This window comes from Diabrotica virgifera, chromosome 6, assembly GCF_917563875.1.
Source record: "Diabrotica virgifera virgifera chromosome 6, PGI_DIABVI_V3a".
Lineage (NCBI taxonomy): Eukaryota > Metazoa > Arthropoda > Insecta > Coleoptera > Chrysomelidae > Diabrotica > Diabrotica virgifera.
In genome coordinates, this window is record NC_065448.1 from 24,493,009 (window position 1) to 24,512,302 (window position 19,294).

General features: G+C 33.1%; 1 protein-coding gene across 2 annotated transcripts in view; it reads right to left on the minus strand.

Moving 5' to 3' along the window:
* Positions 1 to 7,053: 7,053 nt before the first annotated feature.
* The window catches only part of LOC114337838 (protein patched homolog 1), a 135,775-nt gene continuing 123,534 nt past the window's right edge, over positions 7,054 to 19,294 (minus strand). For both annotated transcript variants that reach the window (XM_028288380.2, XM_028288381.2), the window contains 3 exons: positions 16,382 to 16,543; positions 10,706 to 11,101; positions 7,054 to 7,360 (listed from right to left, as the gene is read on the minus strand). In XM_028288380.2, coding sequence (XP_028144181.2) covers positions 7,217 to 7,360; positions 10,706 to 11,101; positions 16,382 to 16,543 — 702 coding nt within the window. In that variant the 3' untranslated portion in view covers positions 7,054 to 7,216. The remainder of the gene's footprint in view (positions 7,361 to 10,705; positions 11,102 to 16,381; positions 16,544 to 19,294) is intronic.

Consider the following 19,294-nt stretch of genomic DNA (forward strand, 5'->3'; position numbering starts at 1 on the left):
TCATAATCATTATCGCTATGAAACAGTGGCAGATCTACAGGGGGAATAGAAGAAATTACCCCCGCCCTCAAGAAGGTCCAAAATCACGAAACTTACACCGTAGACGTAGACAGACAAATTCAACTCAATAAACTTGCTAGTTCGGAAAATTAAGGAACCTAATGCATATAAGTTATTATTTATGTCTCTTATATAGTTTTCGGTTTGTATTTCATTGGAAGTCCCCCCCCCCATATACTTTTTTTTATTTTATTCTCTCATTTTCTTTAGTAATACTCACTAGTGTACACATAGTAGGTACACTTAACCAAAACAAAACCAACTTTACTTCTCTGAACCTGAAGTGTGCACGTATACCGCTCCCTTATCGGGAACAAGGAGTCTAAATAATTCTCGTGTTATAAAATAATTATTGTATTGATTCCTGGAAGGAGTAGGAGAGGAAGACCAAAGAAGACGTGGGGGGAGACGATTGGTCTGGACGATTGATGATGATGACGAGATCAAAATAGCAGAGACAATCAAACACGTGAAATACAGAGGCGAATAGGCCGGACATGGGCAGCATTTGGCAAACTAAACCAACTGGACAGGACACTTAGCTAGAACACAAAATGGACGGTGGACAAGACGAATCATTGAATGGCCCAGAGACCAGAAACTACAAAAGAAGCCGAGGACGACCACCAACTAGATGGACCGACGATATAAAGAGTAGCAGGGAACTGGCTACAAGCGGCCCAGTGTAGAGAACACTGGAAATAACTGAGGGAGGCATATGTTCAGCAGTGGACGCGATTGGCTGATGGTTGTTAATTTGAATTCTCTGTTGGATATTTCGGGAGTTTTTAGAAACCAACATATATTTGGTTTTTTCCTTGTTTACCACAAGTCCTAATTCACTTGCCGTGTCCGCAAGCCTTCTAAAACACTGTACCATGTCTCTCATACTTCTGTCCACTATAATATCGTCAGCGAATGGGAGAATTTGCGTCGATATATTAAAAATAGTTCCATTCATTCTAATATTTAATTTTTTGATTTCCTTTTCCAAGGCAATATTAAAGAGGGGACACGCCAGCGCGTCCCCCTGTCTTATACCAGTGATTCCCAACCGGAGGGCGATTACCCCCAGGGGGAGATAATAACACAAACATCTCGTCTAGTAGCAGAGGTGTATGTAATGTATAATTCTATAGGTAAGTAATACATTATAATAAATTCTGTATTTTTCTTTGATCGAGCTTTCGTATTGTGCGAACATCCGCACAAAAGAGAAAGAGATAGAAGTGGGATAAGAATGATGAGAGTAGATACCGACCCTGCCGATCTGATTCGAACAAAAACCGAACGGCCGAAGTTGTGGTCGTCTTGTCATTTGTCATAGATGCGGTAAATAAACTTAAAGAATAAAACCAAAGAATGATCGAATATTTCGTACACTCTGTGAAGAAAATGATGAGATATTTAATACATTGCTACTACATACGGAAATTCGCTGGCGTTCTAAAGCTAATTGCTTACGGCGGTTCTTCAGTCTCATGGATACTGTTCTTGAATTTCTTAATACTACTGACCAAATATTGAGTACAGCACTACAAGAGAAGCGAAATGACATCGCTTACTTATCAGCTATTTTTGAAAAATTAAATGAAACGAACCTGTAACTACTAGGGAAGAACATAATATGGCCACAGCAAAGGGATTAGTCGGAGCATTCATTGCCAAACTACCTATGTTCAGAGAAGAGATCTAACCAAATTCCCCAACTTGAAATCTTCTTGTGGTGATTCTGAGGATCTTCAAACATATTGCCTCCACCTTCAAACATTGAAAGAAGACCTGCAGTCCCTATTCCAAGATTTGACTAGTCTGAAAACGCCAACTTGGTTTATCGATCCTTTTAGCGTGGAAGTTTCAACGCCAAGTCCTTCTGAAAGTCTGTTTCAGGAGTGTGGGTATGAAAGATTTTAGCCGCGGATAAAAGAAGTGTATCCAATCTTATGGAATGCAATCAAATTACTATTATTATCATTCCCCACAACATATCTGTGGAGAAAGGGTTTAGTTCTGTATCTGTATGTAGGTATATTGAAAAACAAACCAAGAAATAGACTCGACAATATAGAAAGAGGGGATTAACCAACATTGAGCAAGACAAAAAGAAATTATGTGAGGAACACCAGGCCTAAGGAAGAAAAACAATTATTACTAACCATTTATCATTTTACGAAATGTAAAAATAAATCTCACAATAAAACACTGAAAAACGTTTGTTTTCTATACTTCCACAAAATTTATTACAACTATGTTATTACTACAGCTGTTTCGGCAAAGTGCCTTTCTCAAGTGATATATTTTACAATGTGTTTGCCTTTTTAAGTCTTTAACTGAAGAGTTTGAGGAGTGGGGAGCTGTTTGTCTCAAGTTGGTCATTCAGAATTATATCTGTATTTTTCAATTTATTAATTTCCATTGATTCTAAAAGTGATAGCTTAAGGCCTTTATTTTGAATATGTAGAATTTGAAACTCTTCATTGAAAGAATGATTATGATCTAGAAGGTGAAGTGCGTATCTAGAAGTGTCTGTTTTTCTATTGTTGAAAGCCCTTTTGTGTTCTGCTATCCGTTTGTCAAAAGTTCTGCCAGTTTGACCGATGTAAGTTTTCGGACAGTCACCACAAGTTAGTTTGTACACACCACTCTGTAGTTGCTTTCTCTTTCGGCTTTTATTGTTTTTAATATGTTTGCTTAAGTTGTTGTTAGTTCTGAAAGCTGGTGTTATTCCTTTCTTTTTTATGTATCTGGCTATTTTTGTTGTTATTTTGCCAGTATATGTGAGAGAGCAGAAGGTACTGGGTTCTTTCTGTGGTGGTGGATACACTAATTTCAAGGCTTTCTTATGGAGTTTTTGGTTTAAAATGTTGTTAACTGTTTGTTCGTTATAGCCATTGTTTACTGCTATTTGTCTAATGATATTTAGTTCTGTCTCGAAGTTATTTTTTGTCATAGGAATTTCTGTCAGTCTATGTATCATGCTATGGTAGGCTGCTAATTTGTGTTGTGTAGGATGGGATGTGAATTGTGTATAGTTGTGTCAGAATGAGTAGGTTTATGATATACGGAGAACTCATGTTTGTTGTGTAGTCTGGTAATCGTTACATCTAGAAAGTTTATGGAATTATTCTGTTCTGTTTCTATTGTGAACTCAATATTACTATGAAGTGAATTAATGTATGATAGAAAATGGTCAAATTGTCTGTTAGTTCCTGTAAAGCAGACTAGTATGTCATCCACGTATCTCCACCAATATAAGAACTGTTTAAATACGGGGTGTTTAGAAATTGTTGTTTCAAGTTGGTTCATAAATATATCTTATAGTAATGGGCTTAGAGGATTACCCATAATAAGTCCTGCACTGTTGTTTGTGTAAATTTGATTATTGAATTCAAAATAGTCTTGATTTATGCAAATTTCAAGAAGGTGTAAAATTTCAGATGCAATGATCGGATTTGTACTATTATGTTCTAAAAGGTTATTGTGAGATAAAATGAACTTCCATCAAGTAACGGTCGAATCCATCAATTATGTAAAAATAAATATACTAATATATTTAAAGTACAAAATAAATATTGTACTGATTAATTATTTGTTTCAATTTAATGGAGGTGGAGGGAGGGGCGATTATAGTATTCAAAACAGGCGAAACCTGTTTAAGGGGAGCGATCATGGGAAAAAGGTTGGGATCCACTGTTATTATTAATTTCAAAGAATGTAGAGTTTTCTGCTTCAATTCTAACGCACGAGCTTACGTTTTGCATTGTTAGTTGGGTCAACTTAACTAACTTAGGTGGGATCCCAAAGTCTATCACTGCATTATATAAAGCAGTTCTTTTAACACTGTCACCCATATAGCACACAACGTCCCATGTACGTCCATATAACGTACATTTAAAGTCCAAACGTCCATGGACCAAAACTGGACGTACTATGTACGTACATTACGGGACGTCCATTGGACGTTTGAGTTCAACGTACATTGGACATCCATTTGTGGTCCATGGATATTTTACACAAAACGCGACTATTATATTAGATAGATAGATAGATAGATAGATAGAATAATTTTTATTTGCATAAAATTTTTACATATTTGAGCAAATAACGTCAAGTAAATGTAAAAGTAAAAAGAAAAGAGATTGTATAAATCTAAAGTACACAGAACAATTTTTATCATAGTTAAAATTAAAATTAAAAATAAAAATTTAGACATTACATGTTACAAAAACAAAAAACAACTAATACTCCAGGTATTCCACCACAGTATATGGTTCTACAATGACCAGATATTTAAATAACTCTCTTTTAAATCTTCCAAATTGAATCTCTTGTTTTAACGCTGATGGTAACTTGTTGTGGAATTTGATACAGGCATATAGTGGACTTCGTTCTGTTAGAGTAAGTATGTGTCTAGGGATAGTTAGGTTTAGAGCTCTTGTGTGATGGGTATGATTGGGGATGTAATGGTTAAATAATAAAGGGTTCTTAAAAAGAAATTTTAAACATTCATAAATGTAGATGGCTGGAAAAGTAAGTATATTTAGTAGTTTAAATTTCCCCCTGCATGAGTCTTTGATTTTCATCCCAAGAATAATCCGTATTACTTTTTTCTGAATGATAAGAAGCTCTGATGCTGCCACTGCACTTCCCCAGAACATGATTCCATAACGTAGTTGAGAATAAAAGTTAGCATAATAAACAGTAAGAAGAGTATCCTGCTGTAAGTACTCTTTAAGCACTCTTATTGAGTAGCATGCAGAGTTCAGTTTTTTACATAACTGCAATAGGTGTACATCCCACTGCAGATATTGGTCAATGTAGATACCCAGGAATTTGACAGAGTTGGATGTTTCTATGTGGTCTGATTGAATATTTACCATATTCGTGATCAGACCTCGAGACTGAATGGTTCTAAAATAGATGAAGACAGTCTTGTCACAGTTCAACAATAATTTATTCCCAGCGAACCATCTCTCAGCCCTCTCCAGATTTTCACCTGTTTTCAAGAGCAACTCTTCAACAGTTTTGGCCCAAATCAGATAATTTGAGTCATCTGCGAAATTAATAAGGCTAGATGATTCATCTGTTACAGATTCAGCAAGATCATTGATGTATACAAGAAATAAAAAAGGTCCAAGAACACTTCCCTGGGGTATCCCCAACTCGAGATTCAGTGCTTCTGAGAGTGTTCTCTCACCATTAGTTTCCAGACAAACTCTCTGTGACCTTCCTGTGATAAATGACTCTATCCAACGTAAAGCTGGGCCTCGTATTCCATACTTTTCAAGTTTGATCAGCAGTATTTGATGATCTAAACTGTCAAATGCTTTTGACAGATCTAGAAAAGCTCCTAGTGTTTTGTTTTTTAGTTCCAAGTTTTCAAGTATTTTAGTAACAAAGTCAAATATAGCTGTATCAGTTGATTTGCCCTTTAGGAAACCATGCTGTGTTTGAGAAGATTTTTTGACCTGAAGAAATTTTCAAGTCTATTATACATAGCTTTTTCAAAAATCTTAGAGAAGGACGAGAGAAGACTGATGGGTCGATAATTTTCCACTTTAGTTGGATCCCCTTTCTTGTGCAGTGGTTTCACCAGAGCCATCTTTAAATTTTGTGGAAAGTAGCCATATGCGAAGGAATTATTTATAATGTAAGTTAGAGGATAACTTAATTCATGTGCAACATACTTAATGATATTTGTGGAAATTCCATCATGACCAGAGCTATGTTTATTTTTTAGATTTTGAATTATTTTAAGAATTTCAGTTTCAGAAACAGAAAACAAAAACATACTTTCTGAGACAGTGCTGATATTAATGCTGAAGTTTTCTACCGGCTTGATTTTATTGACTGCATTTATAGCTGCATTTGCCATAAAAGTGTTGATTTCATTGGATAGAGCATTCGACTCACCTTGTAAGCCCAGAACATTGGAGCTTTTTGAGTTCCCTTTAATTTCTTTGATTATTTGCCATGAAACCTTAGATTTGTTATCACTACTTTCCAACCTTTTATGATAAAAGTTTTTTCGAGACTCAACCAAAAGTTTATTATATCTACGCTTTTCAGCCCTATAGTCCTCTCGATATTAAGTCCCAATACAAACTAAATGAGAATCTTCTTGACAACGTTGTCGCTCTTCGCGCTATCGGTCGTGAAAGGTAGTATTAGGCAGGTACTTTTAGAGGACTATCGCTGTTAATTGTTGTGGAATACTGAAGGAGGGTATATTTATGATAATTCACAGAATGGCAAACCTGCTTGTAATATACAACAACGGTACTGACTCTAAAAATAGTTTGGAACAGAAACAGAACAGAGATTAAACCTCTTTTAATGTGCATGCTTCCTAAGGCGTCATTATCTGAATCTCGTCTTTATGAAAATACATCCTGTGATATATTTGTGTTTTCTGTTTATCGTGCAAGTACAGTCGTGCATTAATGAAGTTCCTAGTTCCTATAATAAAGTATATATTATAATGAAGTTATAGTAAAGAGAAATAAAAAAGGTCTTTTGTGTAATATTTTTAAGTATAAGTTTAGTATTATAAGGAACTATTTCCTATAAAGGCTTTTTGCTATGTATTCACAAAATTATGGATACTAGATTGCTTTCTGAAAAGTGCCCTACAAATGTCCATAAGACGTACATTGAATGTACATAAGGTGTACACTGAAAGCTCCAATACAATGTACAATGTACGTTTGCAGCGGACGCTCTATGGACGTCCAATTTTGTGAACTCTGGACATTCGTTGGACGTCCATCGGATGTCCATTGTACCTTAGCGGGACGTCCATTGGACGTTCCAATGTACACAGATGTACGTCCATTGGATGTCCATAAAACGTACTTGTGCTATCTGGGCATAGGCTGCTTTGAAGTCGACGAAGAGATGGTGGGTATTTATGTTATATTCTAGTGACTTTTTTAGTGAAATTAGGAAATGCAGTTTTAATAATTTATATTTGATTTAAAAAAAAATGAAAACTATTCTAAAAAATAATATTTTTATTAAACATAACAAAAACTGTCATCAAAACCTCATTATTCTAATTAAGCTGGAACGGCCCAATTATTGCGTTTTGTTTCAATAAACAAATTTATCAATCCTACTTAGGTAATCTCTAGATATGTGTTAACGTTGTCAACTGTCAGCTGTCCAGAGGTTTAAGTTCTGACTCTTCTACGGCAGATTTCTTGTGCTTTTTGTAAGGAGCGGGACCAATGAAACTTAAAATAACAGGCAGCAATACAATTCCGTGAAACAATCCAAATACGATGACGAGGAAGAAGATCTAAAACAAATAAACACGATTTATTGAAATAGTCAACTACAGTGCGATATTTCCGATTATACAAAAACGAAATTGTCCGCATAAAATGAGTTTACAATTTTATTTTAAATCTAAGAATAAAACACTGAAAACTTTAGTTTTCAATATTTCCACAAACCGTTTGTGTTCTGTTATAAGTTTGTCAAAAGTTCTATCAGTTTGACCGATGTAAATTTTTGGACATTCATCACATTTTAGTTTATAATATACACATAGGTACACCACTCTGTAATTGTTTTTTCTTTTGGCTCTTATTTCGTATTGTTCTTAAGGGGGGTATGGTTTGAAATCAACATATCAAGCACATTTTTGTGATTTTTTTTCGAAGCTATGGTACAATTATTTTGAAAAAAGAATATTTAGAAAAAAATTCAATCCAAAATATTGAAAAGTAAGCCATTGGTGACAAATTTTGACAGGCAGCTCACAAAAAAATGGATTTTGCGGTGGACATCAGAACTCGTCACTGGATCATAGGAAACAAAAAAATCAGAAAGATTTAATTAGCTTATGAGTTTCGCGAGGTCACAACGTCGAGTTTTTTATTTTTAATGATTTTTGAATTTTTGGTATCACTCAGAAATAAAAAAAATGAAATTTTTGGTAAAAATTTTGTAAAAATCAACAGATTTATTATTGTTGAACAAAAAATAAGCAAAAAAAGAAAAATATCTCGACGTTGTTACCTCATGAAATGTCTTAAGAAAATATGTACAAAATATCAGGTATGTAGATCGGCCGAGTACTTTTTCAGTTACAATGTCCACCGCATTTGAAAAAGCAGTTTTGAGAAAAATGCGTTTAAAGTTTTGACAACTGCATCTTCATCTTCTTATTTGTCTACCAAATCGTAAAGTGATGCACATTGGAATATATTTTTTGAATCGAGGAGTAATCTACAACAGAGAAAGCGAACAGTTGTTTAACGTTTCTCACTACGCTCAAGCGTGCTGGCGTGAAGTCGCGGCAAAGCGAGTCGAAGGTAGGGATATTCAACACGCTGTATCTCTGGTAATTTTACTTCGATTATTTTAAAATTTTCAGAGAGTAGTCTTGAAAGTATGCACTTTTATTTGAAATAATAAAAAAATTAAATATTTCAAACCATACCCCCCCCTTAATGTATTTGCTTAAGTTGTTGTTTGTTCTGAAAGCTGGTGTTATTCCTCTCTATTTGATGTATCTGGCTATTTCTGTTGATAGCTATCAACATGCCTGAATATGTAATAAAGCAAAAGGTACTGGATTTTTTTCTTTGGTGGTGAGAAGACTAATTTTAGGGTTTTCTTATGCAGTTTTTGGTTTAAAAGTTTGTTTGTTGTACCCATTGTTTACTACTATTTGCTTAATGATATTCAATAAATTCTATCTTGAAGTTATTTTTTCGCTTGGGAATTTCTGTCAATCTATGTAGCATGCTATGATAGGCTGCGAATTTATATTAGACCAGGGCGCATCTGTAAAAATATTAGTACATTTGGACGTTGAGAGGTGACTCAAATTTTTTTGCAGAAATTGCTTGGAAATAACTCAAATAATATTTGAGTTATCCTCCCTCTCAAAAAGGTCCGGAACATTGTTTAAATAATCAAAATGTCAAAAAATGAAGGAAAAATTCGATTTTTTTCTTCGTTTTTCAATTATAACTTTATAAGTATTCATTTCCGAGAAAAGTTATACTGACATATAAGTTGCGTAATTAAATTTCCTACAGTGTATAATTGGTTAAAAGTTTAAAAAATAGTCACCCTTGTTGCGAAATAGCAATAATTGCGAAAACGCCATACAAAAACAAGTATTCACATTTTACGTTTTTCAACCATTTATGCTACACTTAGGACCTTCATATTTCTCCCAGAAAAACTTTATGATACAGTAAAACAATACTGTAAATTTCATTAAGTCGGTTCAATAGATTTTGCAATCCAATCCTTTCGCAAAAAAAATTCATTTTCTCAAAATGTTACAGGATTGAAAATAAAGCAGATAGCAAGTTGAAATTTTTTTGCTTATAGAAGTGTACTGTACCTTTCATTTGCAATTTGCAAAACTAAAATCGATTAACTACTACGGCGTCAGGAATTTTTTTAAATAAACATTAATTATTGGTGCTACGCGCAGGACAGCGCCGGATAGTTTGCTCTGATTGGGCATTCCAATGACCTTTGATAATGATTGATACATTTTAATTTTTATTATATTTCGATATAAATAAATAAATTTGTTTATTGCAAAATAAAAACACATACTCTATCCTTTGAAATAACACTTTTTTTAGCAAAAACTTTCTTTGTTCATATATTTTAACTTAGAGAATAAAAGTTTATTATTTTTAAACATATGCAATTGTTTAAACAATATTTCACAAACAATAATAAAATTAGTTTGATTTTTGTGGAATTAAAATATTAAAATACAACAAAATATAGAGTAAGAAAATAATATATTAGATAAAGACTGGAAGAAATTTTGGTGGAAATCAACTTGTGTGAATCGAACACCGCTGTCCTGCGCGTAGCACCAAAAATTAATGTTTATTTAAAAAATTTCCTGACGCCGTGGTAATTAATCGATTTTAATTTTGCAAATTGCAAATGAAAGGTACAGTACACTTCTATAAGCAAAAAAAATTCAACTTTGTATCTGCTTTATTTTCAGTCCTGCAACATTTAAAAAAAATGAATTTTTTTTGCGAAAGCTGGATTGCAAAATCTATTCAACAGATCTTAATGAAATTTACAGTGTTGTTTTACTATATCATAAAGTTTTTCTGGGTAAAATATGAAGGCCCTAAGTGTAGCATAAATGGTTGAAAAACGTAAAATGCGAATATCTACTTGTTTTTGTATGGTTTTTTTTCGCAATTATTGCTATTTTGCGACAAGGGTGACTATTTTTTAAATTTTGAATCAATTCTATATTGTAGGAAATTTAATTACGCAACTTTTATGTCAGTGCAACTTTTCTCAGAAATGAATAGTTTTAAAGTTATAAACAAAAAACCAATAAAAAATCGAATTTTTCCTTCATATTTTGACATTTTGATTATTTAAACAATGTTCCGGACCATTTTGAGATGGAGGATAACTCAAATATTATTATTTGAGTTATTTTCAAGCAATTTCTGCAAAAAAAATTGAGTCACCTCTCAACGTCCATCTCAAAACAGATGCGCCTTGGACTATGTTGTGTAGGATGCGTACAGCTCAAATCAAGCCATGGTCTCCCCCAGGGGAGGGGAAATGGGAGTAAAGCTTCCAAATATATTGATATTTCAAATAAAAATGATTTTACATTTGTGCTCACCTTAAAAAACGATTGAAAAGTGTAAGCCTTCGAGAAGCTCATCATAGATACGCCGATAAAAGTCGATAAACCTCCATACAAAACAGCAGATCCGATCGAAGTAACAGTTTTGATGGCACGTTCTTGTTTATTTCCTTCAGAAACCGTCAAAAATGTGTGTCCGACATGCGTAGCATAATCTACGCACAGTCCAATCGCCAACTCCAGTCCGATACATGAGACCAGATCGATGTTGATGCCCCAACGTTGCATAAAGCCACATACATTTACCATCGTGATGAGAACGCAGAAAAATATAAAGCAGCTAATTTGCCAGTTTGCTATCAGAGGAATTGTGCACAGCATCACGCAGAGGAGAGCTAGTTGTAGATTGCGAGCTACCTCTATACCAATTAACTAAAAAGAAATAATATATTGCTTTATATAAAACTAAGTAAATCAGAACGTTATAATCGTAAAGTGTAAATAAGCAATTGAATATTGTTCTGGACAATTTTCAAAAAGCTGGGATCCAACGGCGTGTGGAGTGCCACTCCTCGCTCCAATCTTACCAGTTTACGCGCCGTTCAATAGGACAGTATTGACCATCTTCGATCGGTGTGGTGGGTCGCGTCATTTGTAAGTAAATCTTTTTCTTCTTTAAGTGCCGTCCCCCCATCTTTATTCTATCACCGCTGCTCTGAAGAGTTTTATGGAACTTGGAACTGTAGAGGAAAGTAACCAAATATGGAATAGTGTCCTAATATGGAATTCCTTGATTTCTCCGAAAATATAAGTTGGAAGCGCACTACAAGACCATCCTCTATTTCAGTCGCTCTCTTTATTATCGTATTCACACCTCTGTGTCAGATGCGCGAACGATACGTGTCTGACAGGCGCGTTTTGTTTTATCGTCTCGCAGAAAATTTCAAAAAATATATTCAACTAGTATTATTGGTTATTATGCATGAATACAGACTTATTATGCTATTGCGTGTATTAATAGTACCTTTATTTTGATATTTTATGACCTTCTGTAATTAAAACATTACGACTTGAAAAAATGTTGATACCAGTTTGAAGTAGTGTACAAATCCAAATATGGACAGTCGTTGGTGCCTAATTATGGAAAAGTGGATTAAGTGTAAGTGGGCTCATTTGATTGTGCTGGTCCAGAGTTTCATACATGGATTTGTGATTTCTGCAAGTGAGTTAAGCTACTTCTTTCATTTTTCACAATTTTCTTATTTAAATTTATTTGATCTCAGATGTTTATGTCTATTTTTGCTATTGATATTCATATTCCATATTCCATACATGGGTACCTATTCCATATTTGGTTACTCATTTGGGATTTTGTTTTTTTGTTCGATTTTTTTTTGTTAATTAAGATATTTAATAGAAGGCTTTTAATTACTACATAAAAATGTATGACTGATGTGTCATAACATTAAATTGTTTTAATTTCTATAAAGGTATTATTTTATATCCCCAAAACAAAATGGTATTCCATAATTGGCGACTTTCCTTTATTTAAACCAGTCTCTTAAATTTTTCAACCATGACACTCTCCTTCCTATACTCCTTCCTCCTCTTATCTTTCCCTGTATTATCATTCTTAGTATTTCATATCGCTGTTCCCTCATTACGTGTTTTAGATATTGTAATTTTCTTATTTTCAATGTGTTTATTATTTCGTATTATTTGCCTATTTCTCGGAATACTTCCGTGTTCGTTTTCTTCTGTGTCCATGCTATTCTAAGCATTCTTCTGTAACACCATATTTCAAATGGCTGTAGCTTATTTATGTGTTCTTGCTTCAATGTCGAGCTTTCAAGTCCAAATTGCAGTATCGAAAACACGTGTAGCATCTCAGAGCTCCTACTCTCAGTTATCTACTTTTACTAGCCTCATAGGCATCTTTCAGTGCGTTACAGTTTTTCGATTTCTTTCTAACGCATTAAGTTGGAAGTGACAGAAAAAAAGGTACCTACGTCCGTGATTAAAATCATTTATAATGTTTATTCTAGTTGTTATGATAGACGGCGCAATTATTTATATATTATCTATACGACTATTATCTGTACAATTTATAAAACTATACAAATCAAAGAACATACCTTTTTATAAATGAAATAAACACAATTGATTTGTTTTTATACCAAATTACGATTACAATTCTGACAACTGTCAGTTTTAACTAAAATGTAATGCTATGATATGATTCTCTACATTCTTAAAATCATATATTACATCAGTAATGACACACTGAAAGACTGAGAAGAACTTTCAATTATTATAGTCGTATAGATTTGTAATAGGTAAATACATAATCAGTAAATCGGTAAACCTAAATCTTTTTTTTCTGTCACTTGCGTCACACTGAAAAAAGCCTCTGAGAAGAACCATACCCGGCTTATATCTACACCAGCGTTTATTTCTATTTGATCATTATTTTCTGAAATCCTGATTCCTAGGTATTTGTATTTATCAACCCTTTCTATCGGTACATTTCCCGAATGTATGTTTGTATATAATATATTAGTCTAGTAAAATAAAATTACACTACATGTAAATCAAAATGTAAATTCGTACAGGTTGAAACAAATTTTTTATCAAAGTTTAGGTGGGTACAAAAGATATTTTCAAGAAAGTATCCAAATCATACAAGGGGATCATTGTTTAAATAATTAAAAAGGGGTAATTTTTGCAAAAAAAATTACTTTTTTAACTGCTGAGGTCATTCATTTATTAATGAAGGTCTATAGGATTTTTTTCTGCAAAGTTGAAGGGTAAGTCTTTCACATAAGACTTACTAAATTAAATTTGACCCCCTATTTATTTAAATAATTGTATATTAATCTTTAAAAACAAATTTGCAAAAAAATATTTTTAGCGTTTTAGATAAGCACTATAAAATATCTTATTTTACAGACTAAGTTGCGCTATCTTATCAGTATAAAGCAAAAAAAATTGGTCCAAAAATATTTAATATTTTTTGAGATATTGAATTTGTTTATTAAATGTTACTCTATTTTCTATTGCAAAAACGCGGTTGTTGCCAAAGAAATATTCATCTGTATTAAATCTTATTATTTTTATTTTTATGTATATTTTCGATAAATGTATTGATAAATTCAAATTTCAATTAAACTTCCCCCTGAAATGGCATTTGAAAATTATTCAAATTTGTTTATAATTTGTTTTTTTAATAACGTCGCGGGGATTAAATATTTTGAAATGCCGTTTCGATAATTAGGTTCCTGGGAATTTTTCACTAATTAACAAATTTTTTTGTCTTTTTTTCCTCTTCTTTTTTTTTCTTGGAGTTATATTATTACGGGCCCTTTTATTGTTAAGTTTCAGTTTCATTAAGAATGTCGAATCTCTAAGTTGTAGATTCTAGACATAAAAATATTAAGATTGGTCTAAAATCTCTTAAATAAAATGTGGCTACTTACTGAGTTACAGGGTGTTTTATTTAAAAGTTTAAAAAGTATTTTTACCAATTACTTTTAAACTATTTGACGTATCATTATCATACTTAGCAAAAAGTGTGTGTACTATACAGTCTACTAAATTGTGATAAATAAAAGTTTCTAGCTACTACCAGAGGCGTACGACAGGGGATAGTTAATGGTTGACCCTTCCCAAACTCTACGCCACTGAGGGAATTACTATTTTAGTGAAATTTTTCGATTCTCCAATACTTTCTATGTAAATAATATACTCTTTACTGGCAACGATTAAGTCATTAGTTTTCGAGATATTGGACGTTAAAAATGAAACGGCATAGTTATTTTGATTCATTCATTCATTTATTTTAAACTTCCAATATCTCTCAAACTGATGACTTTATCGATACCAATAAAGTTATTTATATACAAAGTATTGGAGAATCGAAAAATTTTGCTAAAATAGTAATTCACTCAGTGGCGTAGAATTTCGGAAGGGTCAATCACTCACTGTCCCCTGCCGTACGCCTCTGGCACTAGCTAGAAACGTTTATTAACCACAATTTAGTAGGGTGTATAATAGCCATACTTTCTGCCAAGTATGATAAGGATACGTCAAATAGTTTTAAAGTACTTGGTAACAATAATTTAGTTAAATCTTAATATTTTTAGGTCTAGAATCTACAACTCAGAGATTCGACATTCTTAATAAAATTTAACCCTAAAAGGGCCCGTAGTAATGTAACTCCAAGAAACAAAAGAAGAAGAAAAAACGACAAAAAAATTTTGTTAATTAGTAAAAAATTCCCAGGAACCCAATTATCGAAACGACATTTCAAAATACTTAATCCCCACGACGTTATTAAAAAAACAAATTATAAACAAATTTGAATAATTTTGAAATGCCATTTTAGGGGGGAGTTTAATTGAAATTTGAATTTATCAATACATTTATCGAAAATATACAAAAAAATAAAAATAATGAGATATTAAGCAGGTGAATATTTCTTTGGCAACAACCTCGTTTTTGCAATTTAAAATATAGTAACATTTAATAAACAAATTCAATATCTCAAAAACTATTAAATACTTTTGGACCAATTTTTTTTTGCTTAATACTGATAAGATAGCGCAACTTAGTCTGTAAAATAAGATATTTTATAGTGCTTATCTAAAAATATTTTTTTGCAAATTTGTTTTTAAAGATTTATATACAATTATTTAAATAAATAGGGGGTCAAATTTAATTTAGTAAGTCTTATGTGAAAGACTTACCCTTCAACTTTGCAGAAAAAAATCCTATAGACCTTCATTAATAAGTGAATTACCTCAGCAGTTAAAAAAGTATTTTTTTTTGCAAAAATGACCCCTTTTTAATTTTTTAAACAATGATCCACTTGTATGATTTGGATACTTTCTTGAAAATATCTTTTGTACCCACCTAAACCTTGATATAAAATTTTTTTTAACCTGTACGAATTTACATTTTGACTTTTTTTAATTTTATTAGGCTATATGTTTTCTTAGTTATTATCATATTTTAGTTATTGTCTTTTTTATATTCATTTTTAGTCCATATTTTTCACAGAAACTGTTTGTTTTGTTTAGTAATAATTGGAGTTGTTCAGCAGAGCATAATCACGGTGTCATATGCATATCTTATGTTGTTAATAGATCTTTCGTTGATTATTATTCCTTCACTTTCAGACAGTAATGCTTCTTCAAAAATGACTTCACTATAATATAGTGAACTGTATATTATACATTGAACAGTAATTGAGACATAGTATATCCTTGCCTAACATCTCTCCTGATTTCAATTTCTGAAGTGGGTTCGTCATCTAGTACAACTTGTGCTCTTTGATTCCAGTAATGGTTTCTTATTATTCGTAAGTGCCTTTTGTCTATGTCTTTTATTTTTAGAGTTTGGACTAATTTTTCAGTACATTAACACGGTAGTGTTCGGAACAAAGAGTTCGGAAGCTGGAGCGCAAAACCAAAAGTAAAACCTCGATAATCCACGCTCCATATGGGAATGGCCTTACCACATTTCGACGCGCGAACCGTGTTGGAGCGAGGACCGGCACTCCACGTGCAGTTGAATCCTGGCTTCACTCTTCTTAGACTATCAGTGCTGTAAAGGTATTAGGTAGAAATAAAACGGAATATTCTACATGTAAAATAGTAAAATTCTAGTTTGTAATGACAAGTCTTTCAAAATAATAAAATATGTGCATTATACCTCATCTGTGATCCACGTTGCGAAAAATTTCGACCATACAGTCGCAAATCGATCTCCAGAAGTAAAATTAATATTTTCAGCTATACCTCTAACTTGATACATCGCAGATATATACTGTTGCGTTTCAGCTGATTTTTTAAAGAAGAAGTCAATTGTAGATAACTGAAACAAAAATATCGTTCATTTAGAAAAATACACAGAAACAGCATAATAACGTAAAGGGTGATTCGGTGAAACGGTACGATTTGACAACGGTGCTGACGATAAAATAGAGGAGCCGCGGGCTTGCGACGTAAACATTGTGAATCTAGAGAGTGGAAAGTTTAGTTATCATGGAGACGTGGTCTTCTGAACAACGCACATTTACTGTGGAGGCTTATTGCAAAAATGGCGAAAGTTTTGTGCGTGTACAACGAGGATTTCGTTTACACTACCATTTGCCGCCCCGTTTACAAGACCAAGTTACAAGACTTGGGTTAGGAACTTCGAAAGTAGTGGTTCAACATCACAAAAAAGAGGTGGCAGTGTCAGAACTGCTCACATACTACAGAATATTGAAGTGGTTCCAACTTCATTACACGCGAGTCCCCGAAGATCCCAGCGACGACTCGCATGTAATGAATTTGGCACCGCTTCAATATTCTGTGGTGTGCGAGCAGTTCTGACACTGCCACCTCTTTTTTGTGATGTTGAACCACTACTTTCGAAGTTCCTAACCCAAGTCCTAATAGCCATGTTAGACGGAATTGACAATTGAGCGCGGGGCGGCAAATGGTAATGTAAACGAAAGGCTCCTTGTACACACACAAAACTTTCGCCATTTTTGTAATAAGCTCTCACAGCAAATACGTGTTGTTCACCCGACCACGTCTCTATGATAACTAAACTTCCCACTCTCTAGATTCACAACGTTTACATCGCAAGCCCGCGGCTCCTCTATTTTATCGTCAGCAGCGTTGTCAAATCGTACGGTTTCACTGAATCACCTTGTACTATAGTCTAACAAGTTATCTAAGAGACTCATTAACATTCAGCTGAGCGGGGTGTGTTATTGTTCGATGTGTGAAATTTCTAAACAGGGATCTACCTGTTTTATGAAATAGTCCCTTGTTATATAATTTCACACCTCGAACCCCAGCTAGCAAGATAACGTTACATTAACGTTAAATTTAGGTTTTTTTGTATTCGCTCCGAGCGTTAACAAAGTGTCAAAGCAAAATCGACCGACCTGCTCATGGTGGCGGTTTTTTGAAATTTTATAAGGACGCTTTGTGTATGTTTAAATGAGACATTTAAAAAAGGTCGTGTCACGCTAGTGATATTATGTATTAATATAAACAGAAAATAAAAACGCACTATAAATTCTTCACTTTCCAATATTGATTATCAGTTTGATTTTGTATTCATAACCTCACTATCGCTAACCTCACTAACGTTTATGTCAATAAATATTTATTAACGAAAAAGAAAATATTTTGTTGCACTATAAATTACAGTATACATTAATAACTAATGAATTCTAACAATTGTATTCGGTTATTATTACTACAAAATAAAATATTCAAGTTTAACAAAATAATCCCATAAGACTCAATGTTAAAACGTCCTTACACAATCTGACAGCGTATCACGTGACTGTACGTAGAGGGGAGACGCACGGAGCCAATTGTTACGTAACATCTATCAAAAATGACGTTACTGATACGACATTTTAATACGTATATTATACGTATGAATTTATTCGTTTCTGAAACGTGGCTCTTTGGTAGGTTTTAATGCGTATGAATTTATTCGTCTCTAACACGTGGCTCTTTGGTAGGTATCGACACGTATAAGATCTCGTTTGAGATTGCAGCGCCATCGCGTATTTATTTCGAACCTTTCATTAATACCTAACCTTACATTTCCGTGATTAATCGTGTTTGTTTTTATGGAGTTATGTCAAAAAAATCGAGTTATTATTGTTGTGTGCCTCAATGTGATTCTTGGATAATTTATCGTTTCATTCTTTCCCTAAATAGGATAAACAAAATAGAATTCTATCCAATGACAGTTTAGTTGAAAAACGAAATGTATGGAAATATCTTCTAAAAATGGGGAAGCAGCCTAGTCCTTATAATATGAAAGTGTGCAGTTTACACTTTACGAATGAAGATTACTTCAAGGGTATGTTTATGTATTGTAATATAAAGTAGCTAAATAATTTTGTCTCTTTCTCTAACATAAAAGTCAAATATATAATAAATGTTTATTTCAAATATTTAATAAATAGAGAGTTATCAAGTACTTCTAGGAGAATACGGTAACGGTATTTTAGAAATGGAGCATGCGCAGTATGAAGATTGAATAACGGAAATGATTTTAACGTTTACGGGCTCCATTACGGTACGTCGAATAGCGGGCTTGAAATACGGTAACGTTAGAAGCGAATCGCACCAATTCGGCAAGACTCTGACATTTAAGTTCTGTGTGTGGTTATGACATATGTTCTTTGTTATGAAATTTTATTTCTGTACATTAATAAGGTGTTTTCTCCTTGTTTTCTTGGTTGATTGGCCATCTGCTAACATTTGGAGGTAGTGGAAAGTTGGTGGAAAACATTTTATTTTCAATTTTTTTTTCTAAATCTTCGTGAAATGGCCTCAAGTACCTTATTGCTTGTTCTAAGATCTCTTCCATATTTCTTTAGAAAAATTTTGAAACCCAAATTGTACAAAACCAGGCAAAATTACAAAATATTATGTATCTTGGGTGAAAGAAACCAAAAATAGAAAAAAATTTAATTATATTTATATTGCTGTCAAATACAACATTTGACTGACAGCTACCAACTTTTAACGTGAAGCACTTGATAACTCTAAAATTACATATACGTTAAAATTTATACCGTAAAAAAATAGCGTTTACGTGTCA